Below are 9,519 nucleotides of genomic sequence, written 5' to 3'. Positions count from 1 at the left end.
GTGTGTTTTTTCAGTTTTTGCGAGAAAATGCATTTTTTGGTTATAGCAGAAAAATGTATATGCAAAAAAATAGAATTTAAGGTTTGAAAATAATATTTTGATTTTAAAAAGTCATTTTTTCATTTATCATTTTGTATTGAACTAGATGCATCTGCATCCAGATGCACCATCAAGACTCACCTTCATTTGGGTGAGAATTTGAGATGAGTTTTTAAAAATTCAGCTGGATGATCTATCTGGATGTAGCATTATAATGCACAAAACGAACATCGATTTGCATCTTCACCCAGATGGATCATCTGGGTGAGCAAACGAACAGGGCCATGGTTTATTAGAAGGGTTTCGCGTCCGCCCTGTTTTTCATGTTTCTCAACTCAAGCGCGCTTTGGGTCAGCATGAACAGGTGGTGGAGCTTCTAGTGGTGTGAGAAGGCAATGTACAATCGTTGTTAGAACCGGATTAGGTGGTGGATAAGCGCTATGATAAATTTGGAGTACTGGAGCTTCTAGTTAGTTGGATTGGAAATCAGATTTTAGAGAACTCATAGGTTTGATAAATAAAAAAGAGAACTTATGGTTTATTTTATTGAGATTTTATCACTTAGTTTTCACATTAAAAGTTCTAGGGCAAGCTTTATTTTGTTGGAGGAAGTATTGATAAATATTAAAATGTGTATTACGGTCAAAGGAAAAAAGGAGTGATTCAGAAGAAAACAGGGGAGGCTGATGTGGCCGGAGACATTGGAGATTTGAATATTAATGAGGAAATGAAAGCTATGGATTGACTCGGAGGGTCTGCGGCTAGATCAAGTGAAAGATGTGAAGAGTGTTTGTTTACTTATGTGAGAGAGAGAGAGGGAATGTAAGAATCTTTTATGCTTGTTCTTAAGCTTAGAGACGTGATGAGTGCGTACGATCGCTATAAGATCGTTGATAAATTGAACAAATGAGATTGTAAAACGAATCTTACAAACAAGCTTGAATCAATAAATCTAGTCTTTCTTTTCATTCCCTACAGATAGCTAAAATCTATCAGGTTTGTTGAATTAGAAGTAGAACTCGAGCTTGTACTTGACTTGTTTAAACGTAGCTAATGTTTTATTTTTAAGAAAATTCAGATTGATTCAACTTGGTAGACCTTAAATCGACTGAAGCAAAAACATAATGAATTTAACAGAAACTAAAGTAACGATTACAAAGTTCCCTACTTAAAAAATAATCAAAACCTTAGTAAGAAAGAACCTGAGGCTTATAAATATTGCTTACATAATCAACTCTGGATCCAGTCACTTTACTCAGTAGAACTAATTGGTCAAACCGAGATCACAAGTGTTTCCGGTCTTTCTTTTTTTTTGAAAAAAATCGAAAGTGTTTCCGGTCTTTGATGCCTTTGATATCCAAATGCTAGACAATACATACAGACAATTGTGAGAAGAAGGTCATGTGATTCTTCGTTTCCTGGAAATGGCTGTTCTATTTGATGAGACAGATAAATCTTGCTTGTGTGCTTCAACCATTGAATACACCTACACTCCATCAACATTTACTTGCTTTTAACCATAGAGTTCTCGAATTCAACGATCATGACAAAAAACTGACTGTTTCTATAATGAGGATAAGGAGATACCTTTCTTACAGCCGATGTCAGTCCCATGGTAGAAAGAACATCACTGTCCACACACTTCCATGTCAGAGTGTCCTCTGCCTCATCTTTGAACAGATCAATTGTTCCCCCTTCTATGACATAGAAGAAAGTAACATATTGTCTAAATACACGTTCATGTCTCTATTTACAGGAAAAACCGGAAAAAGAAAGATATATATATATATGCTGGTCAAACCTGTAAATTGTACGACTAATAGCTCCACATAAATTTTTCGACGTATGTGTGTGAAGATGTGGACAAACTCTCCAAGTTCTTTTCTTGAGACTACAGTGCATGTTTCCTTGGGTTCTAGATGAAATGCTTCTTTAAGGTAGAGATTGATCGCCTTCCTCCTTGCTGCCAGACTAGCTTCCTTATCCAATATAACAGATGGGAACTCCCAAAGACCAGCAAGCAGACCCTCTTCGGGTCTCTTTACAAGAACAAATCTACCTCCTGACTGGTTCTTCTCCTGTATCTGTATTTCCAAAACACATACGCAACAGAAGTCGACCTTTGGCTTGGCCTTGACCACTTTTGTAGGATACTCTGTCACGGGAATGCTTCTGTTTTCCTGGAACAGAGAATATGCACGGCACTGGCTGGAAATAGGACAAGAAGAGCAACTTGGCTTTGATACGGAGCACAGAGTCGCACCAAGCTCCATCAGAGATTGGTTGAAATCTCCAGGACGTGAAGGATCCACAAGTTGTGCAGCTAGTTTCCTGACCAAAATAAATAAATATATACATATATAAAAATTTATCCACTTCTTGTTATTGTCTTAGGAAATGCAAAAGTTGGTTCACCAGAAAATCTTCACAGTAAGCCGGTCTTTCGGATTAGCTGAGATAGCCTTTAGCCTGGCAAGCACTCTAATCACGTTACCGTCAACAACAGGTACCGCCTGGAACATAATAAGTAGCAAAAGTTTTACTTAAGTTTATTATGACTGATAAGAAAACTGACCGCACCTCATTAAAAGCAATGGAGGCAATTGCTCCGGCTGTATATTCTCCTATTCCTTTAACTTTCATAAGGCTAGACGCTTTATTAGGAAAACCCTCCTTCCCTGCAACAACCATCTTTGCTCCCTACCAGAAATAAAACTACATTACTTAGGATATTTAGTGAAAGAGTCCTGGACTGCACAAGTAAGTGTATTATTCACCTCTAAAAGAAAGCGTGCCCGTCGATAGTACCCCAAACCTGCCCACATTTCGTTTACCTCCTGCAGCGCCAAGAACTCAATTTTCTTTAGCAACAATAATCTTTTTTTTATTGACTAATAGAGTACTTAGTTTCCATTGGTAATGCATAGCAAAACTCAATAAGATTAAGCCCTTACTTCCGAGTTATATAGCTCACGAAAAAAAAACACAAGCACATCATGGGGGATTCAAATGGGAGGGTTGATTCACAATTTCCCACATCATTAACACAGACACTCTTTACAAAGAAGCCAATTTCCCAAAACATAAACAAGCAATGAACCACATAACACAGGAAAAAAAAGGCTATTTTTTCTCATGCCACTGGATAAACAAATTCAAATGGTGTGGCATTGACTAATATATAAACCTCTCCATTTGGAATAAAAGAGAGTAATCTCTTCCCTACTAATGATAGGTAAATAACATGCTATTAAGCCATTACTTCCGAGTCAGTGAAAATGGAACTAAAGATGAGACAATGCAGAGCAGAACCACCAAAAAAAAAAAGATTAAGCCTTTACTTCTGATTAGCACATCACACAGGCAAACATATATACGAATGGGACAATAAAGGAAAGTTCAATTGATTCGAAATTAGAAAGAATAACCAACCTCAAGGGAAGCTTGAGCAAGGTCGTAGATGGTGGGCCATTTATGCATCCAACGTTTGTAATACTCCATTACAGTCTGAACCCTAGTTTGCTGCAACATAATCTCCGATACCCAAACCTCATAAGCTCTTCTCTCTTTTTCAGTCTCGCTCCTTGTCTTCTTCCTCCATGGTAGATCTCGCTGATTCTCATCGTACCAATCAAGCAGAGACGTTCTGATGTTCTGGGTCTCCTTTTCGTTGAAGAGATCCTCCATATCTCCTCCCAGTGGTTCTTCTTCTTCTTCTTCTTCTTCTTCTTTCTGCCGACATTTTCTCATCCGAGGCGCAGAAGAATGGGACATCGTTTTGCTCTCGAAGCTCGAAGCTTTGCAGTGGAAACTCCGAATCGTCTTTGGGTTTTGTCTCTTTGACGCGACCGTTGATCTTTCAAATGTAGGGTTTATTAGCCGCACGCGAAAAAGAAGAAGTATCATTCAATCCGCACCGTGAGAAAGATTAGGCATGGGCATTTTAACATGGATCTGAAAACCCGAACCGGAACAGTTCCAAAAATATCTGATCCGGAACCGGACCGACAATTTACAAGTATCTTTTGGGTTAAAATTTTTTTTTACCTGAAAGAACCGGAACCGAAAGGAACCGACCCGAATAGACCCGGATTCGAAAAAAACCGACCCGAATAGACCTGACCCGATAAGAACCGATTTGCACCCGACTTAAAAACATGTATATCTAAAACTATGATGTTTTTGTGTTCTATTTTATATTTTATTATTTTATGATTTAGTTGAAATATCTTTTGTTAACAACATTTGTTATTATTTTGTAACGTTTTTTAAGTAATATAAAGCTTTAGAATGTAAAATTTAGAGTTCTAAATGGTGTAAAGTTGTTTGGTTCCGACAGAGCATCCCACGATTTGCTTTCATAACTTGGTTGGCTCTTAAGGATAGGTTGGCGACAGGAGCTAGAACAAGAGCTTGGGGTATTGTTCAACCATGCCCCCTATGTGGAGAACCCGACGAAACTCGCGACCACCTATTCTTCGCATGCCCTTTTTCCTTTACGGTTTGGATCGGCCTAGTGGGGTTTATACTGGGACACAATGCAAATCATGACTGGACAACAACTATCACCTCCATCACCTCTAACAGAAGGAAAGAGACGGACAGATGCTTGTTGAAGCTTGCTTTCCAGGCAAGCATTCATAGCATATGGCGTGAAAGGAACATAAGGAGACACAACAACAATCCTACCAGCACTGGTCAGATGGTTCACTACATCGACAAAACAATTAGAAACAGGTTATCTTCCCTCAGGCAAAGAAACCCGACATTCTATGCCGAAACGATGCAGAGATGGTTCGAAAGAACATCTTAATTGAAATTTTTAACGGCTTCCTTTTTCCAGATAATGTATCATGTTTCATATGCTGCTTTTTGTTTCTTTTGAAAGCATAAACTAAAGTTGCCTGTAATTTTTTCTTTTGTTGTAATTGAAAAGTTCAACAAAAAAAAAAAAAAAAAATTAGAGTTTAAAAATGTTTTATTTTAATTATTAATAGTTTCATTTAAGTTATTTTGTAAAATTTTAGATATATATGACAAAATATCAACTAAATTTGATGGAATTGGGTATATCATGTCCTTTTCAGATACTAAATACCCGAACCCGACCCGAACCCAATATGGACCCGAAAAATTACGGATATTTTAAGGGTATTTTAATTATAGATCCGAATCGACCCGGACCCGAGAAGAACCAACCCGAACCCCAACTGGAAATTTCTTAGTATTGGATCTAAATATTTAGGACCAGAAAGATCCGGATCCGAAAGGAACCGGCCCGAAACCGACCCAAAGACCCGAACGCCCAAGCCTAAGAAAGATAATGGAGTGTTGATCACAAAAAAAACAGAAAATAAATGGAGCTGAAATGTCTATTTTGTTTTTGGAAAACTATACTTAGTATAATTTTAAACTAGAGTTTGATTTGCACGCATATCCACCTAGATTTTGATTCTTACTTATGTTTTATAAATTGTTTAATCACATTTCTAAGTAGTTGTTTATATATTTTTACGTTTATATACATCAGAACCGAACATATCCGATTCAGAAGGACCCGACTCGAAACTCACACAAGAATTTATAATATCCGAATGGAGCCAAATTTAAACACAAAGAACCTGATACCCAAATGAAACAATATGTATTTAAACGGGTGTTGCCGTTTTGAAGCGACCGTTGATCTTTCAAATGTAGGGTTTATTAGCCGCAAACGAAAAAGAAGAAGTGTCATTCAATTCGCACCATGAGAAAGATAATGGAGCTGAAATGTATATTATATCTTTTCTTAAGTTATTTTTTCTGATAACCGGATATCCGGCATGTCAAAACCCATCCAACTAGTTCTCTAGGGGCCTGACTACCGGTGGCAGCCATACCCGATTGCTCGCAAAGAGAATTAGATATCTCTGTCGCTTGACCACATAGATGGATAAACCTGAATTGACGCGGATTTGAACCTAAGTCCCTTAGGGACACTTGGGACGCCATGCGCCACCAAACCAAACCCATGTGGTTAAATAAATATTGCCTTTTTTAAGTTCAAATGGGAAATTATCAATGTTTTCATGAAATCATGAAGTCCATCTACTTCATGTTCTTTTTCTTGACAAATACAAGGTTAGCGAATCAATCAAGGTATTTTACTTTGTGAATAGAGCTGACTTTTAATAGATGATCTATTTCTTCATTATTGTTTTGGTGTGTTTGAGTCCTAGCTTTCGACGTTTATGTTTTATAGGTTTATATGTGAGATCGACATTCATCTCATGAGTAGTTATGTCGGGGTTAATTCCAGACGTATCTTTTGTGAACCATATGAATGTACTAAGTTTTCCTTTAGAAAGGAAATTTGTTCGCTTTGGATAAGGTCTTGCAGATCTAGATCATTAGAACTTTCGTAAGATGACATATGGATGGGTCTTATTTTGTTTTAAACGTTGAGTTCTGAGCACCTTTTTCTGTAATTGTTATACGGGGCATCGCTTCGTGAGCTTCTAGTAGTCCATGTAACAGTTACGGGATGCTTTTTGGCTTCCACAGATGGTTTGAATGACTTCCGAATTCGGAAACTTCACACAATGAAAATATGTTGAATGAATTGCTGATATGCTCAAATTATCCCAAGAGCACTCTCTTAAATAAGAGATTGATTGTAGTACTTGGGGATCGAGTGGTAGATCACACAATAGACTATTAGTTATTGGTAAAGCTAGAACAAAAATAGAAAACAGTAATAAAATGCATATAGACTTATAAATGACCTAAAACAAACTAGAAATGTGTAATAAAGACTCTAAACATGGCCAAATATATTGCCTAAAATTGGTAAAATCTAGGACCTATCAACTCTTCCAGACTTATTATTTTGCTTGTCTACGAGCAAAACATAGAAAAAACGCAGGGTCTCACTAGCTCCTTAGAATACCACCATCACCTCTACAAGGTTGCAACCACATCTGAGGCATTTCCATGTACTCAGCCCCAGCCTAGCAACCTTGCCATACCACAACTTAAACAGATTCTGCTTGACATATCCTTCAACTAACCTCATTTCTTAATAAAAAAGGTGTAGGCTTTTCAAAGGATACATGAACTCTTACTCCAACAAGTATATGAACACACATGTTGGTTTTTCTAGTTCCTTTCTGATATCACTCAAGTTACCCTATGAGCAACTTTCTCTCTCAAATAATATGTTCAGTTAAAGTACTTAGGGATCAAATCCAAAAGGAGCATGAGCACACAATAGAATAAGTTTTGATGCAAGAAAGGAAACATATTTCTTTCTTCACTAAGAATCTTTGAAAAGCTACCTTGAACTATCCGACCCATGATAAGTAGTTTTATGCTTTGGTTGGAGCTTTTTAAACATGACAGCATTACTTGTGGGCTAAGGAGTTTGTTATACACACAGAACAAGTCTCTCAAGCATATTAAAGGTCAACAAAAGCTGAATAAGAGGCATCCCTAGGTGGGTCAAATTTATAGAGACATTTCCTTATGTCATCTGCTACAAACAAGGTAAAGAAAATATTGTAGCCAATGCACTCTTTAGAAGGTACGTCTTGCTTTCTACACAAGATTCTAAGTTGATAGGGGGTTGAAAAAATTCAAGACATGTTCTGAGCATGACCCTGACTTTAAAGATACTTACAATGAATGTAAGAAGTTTGCTAGTGGAAAATTCTATAGGTTTTATTGTAATCTTTTGTTTGAAAATCATTTGTGTGTCCATAATTGCTCTTTGAGAGAATTGTTTTCTTGAATGCTTTGATGGAACACTTTGCCGCATATGAAAAGGGATGTAGAGAGGATATGTGGCCGGAGTACCGTTTGCAAAACAACCATGGCAAGGCACAAACACCATGTAAGTACACATCTTTGTCAATACCTAACGAGCCTTCAAACTGATATCTCATTGAATTTCGTATTAGGCTTGCCTAGAATCAGGGAAGGGAAGGACTCAATCTATGTAGTCGTACATAAAATGACACATTTTATCTATTCTATTAAAAGGGAAGCAGTCTTGAGAAATCTACCTATGAAAGTTGTTTGGACCTTTTCCTTTTATTATATTTTGGTCTTCCCCTATATATAAGGTTGTTGGACCTATCTATAACAAGTTATTATATTTTTAGTTATACAATTAATTATTCTAACTATATGTGATTAATAACTAACTATGCATATTTTTTTTTTCTGTTACCATAAAAAAATTAAAACCCTAATATAGTGGGATCACGATTATTGTGATAAAGAAATCAAAAGAATATGTAGCGACTTCTTAAACTATACGAGAATACTATATTAAACAAGATCAATCATTTTAATCCAACTATGATTACCAAATCTAATGACTCTTAAATATACTAACAACTACAAAAATATAAGTTAACAAATAATACCTTTTGAAACACTAACAAATAATATCTATAATATTATTTTTCTTCTTTTAATGAAAATGACTATTTTACAAAATGTTCTTAAAATTACAAAAAAAAATTAATTCTCATTGATGAAAATTTGGTATTTTGGGTTTTGGGATAAAGACTATACATACCCATTAATTAATTTAATTCTTTGCATTCATGATCTATTAAAAATTTCTCATTGTATCAATCTTACTTTTAATTTTATTAATAGGTGTAAACCCATTGTATGCTTCTAAACAAAATAAATAAACAATATACATTTAAATTGCAATAGTATTGATCAATACAAAAATTATAAATTAAAATGCATAACATAAATACAATAAATTTATTTATATGACAAATAAAATAGTTTATTCAGTTTTTTGTAGTATTGTAAAGTATATGAAATGTTTAAAAGGTATTAAAATTATGGTTTTACCGGGTTAATCGGTGTCGGTCCACGGATTAATAGCGAATTTTTTGGTTTTATTGGATTTTAATTAATAAGTTTTCATTGAATACAAATTTTGTGGAAACATATGAGTTTGTAAAAAAATCTGACAGAATGCTACATGAAAAACATAAACCAGTCCGGGTTATATACGACCACTATATTTACCAGTTCGATCACAGATCTGGATCGGATATAAAAATATTTCTTATATCTTAATTCGTTTATAAATCATATATGTACTCCACTAAAAAGAGTTCAATAATTTTAAAAAAGAAATTTCTTCTCACCATTTAAATGGTATTGATGCATTATTAGTCATGATCATTAATATTTGTGAATATATAATTTGTACTTTAAATATTCCGGTACCCATTCAATTTTTGGTTTGATTTTAATTTTGGGTTCTAAAGATATATGATCTGCTCGGTTCTTTTTTTCAGTTTGATACAATTCGATTTGAGATTTCGAATAAATGTACTTAAACTTATACTCTTATATAGAAATTCATCAAAAATTTATATTTAATTTCGAAAACAAACCCGCGCTTTCCAAGCGCGGGTCAAAATCTAGTTCCTTGTTAAAACGCCAACGAATAATTGAATCGCACGC

At 35.4% G+C, this 9,519-nt stretch overlaps 1 protein-coding gene across 2 annotated transcripts; it reads right to left on the bottom strand.

Annotated features, from left to right (window-relative positions):
• Nucleotides 1–1,161: 1,161 nt before the first annotated feature.
• LOC106337606 (A/G-specific adenine DNA glycosylase) lies at nt 1,162–3,955 on the bottom strand. 2 transcript variants are annotated; one of them, XM_013776711.1, is made up of 7 exons: nt 3,472–3,955; nt 2,817–2,876; nt 2,620–2,739; nt 2,455–2,552; nt 1,841–2,370; nt 1,627–1,736; nt 1,162–1,525 (listed from the first exon to the last, which is right to left on the bottom strand). In XM_013776711.1, exons 1-7 carry the CDS (start codon nt 3,943–3,945, stop codon nt 1,439–1,441), a joined length of 1,479 nt encoding a protein of 492 aa, XP_013632165.1. In that variant the 5' UTR covers nt 3,946–3,955; the 3' UTR covers nt 1,162–1,438. The 2 variants fall into 2 exon arrangements, with proteins under 2 accessions (XP_013632165.1, XP_013632166.1); XM_013776712.1 differs by having other exon boundaries at nt 1,208–1,525; nt 1,627–1,733; nt 3,472–3,954.
• Between the last annotated feature and the right edge of the window lie 5,564 nt (nt 3,956–9,519).

This window comes from Brassica oleracea, chromosome C4 (assembly GCF_000695525.1).
Source record: "Brassica oleracea var. oleracea cultivar TO1000 chromosome C4, BOL, whole genome shotgun sequence".
Taxonomy (NCBI): domain Eukaryota; kingdom Viridiplantae; phylum Streptophyta; class Magnoliopsida; order Brassicales; family Brassicaceae; genus Brassica; species Brassica oleracea.
The sequence above is the reverse complement of the archived record's forward strand: the minus strand, read 5'-3'. Positions and strand labels throughout refer to the sequence as shown.

Excerpts from the sequence above, each read along its gene's own strand:
- LOC106337606 (XM_013776711.1), bottom strand. The coding sequence starts at position 3,945 with ATGATACTTCTTCTTTTTCGCGTGCGGCTAATAAACCCTACATTTGAA. Across the intron at positions 2,553-2,619 it reads CCTCCATTGCTTTTAATGAG|GCGGTACCTGTTGTTGACGG; the intron begins GTGCGGTCAGTT and ends ATTATGTTCCAG. Across the intron at positions 1,737-1,840 it reads ATTAGTCGTACAATTTACAG|AAGGGGGAACAATTGATCTG; the intron begins GTTTGACCAGCA and ends TCTATGTCATAG.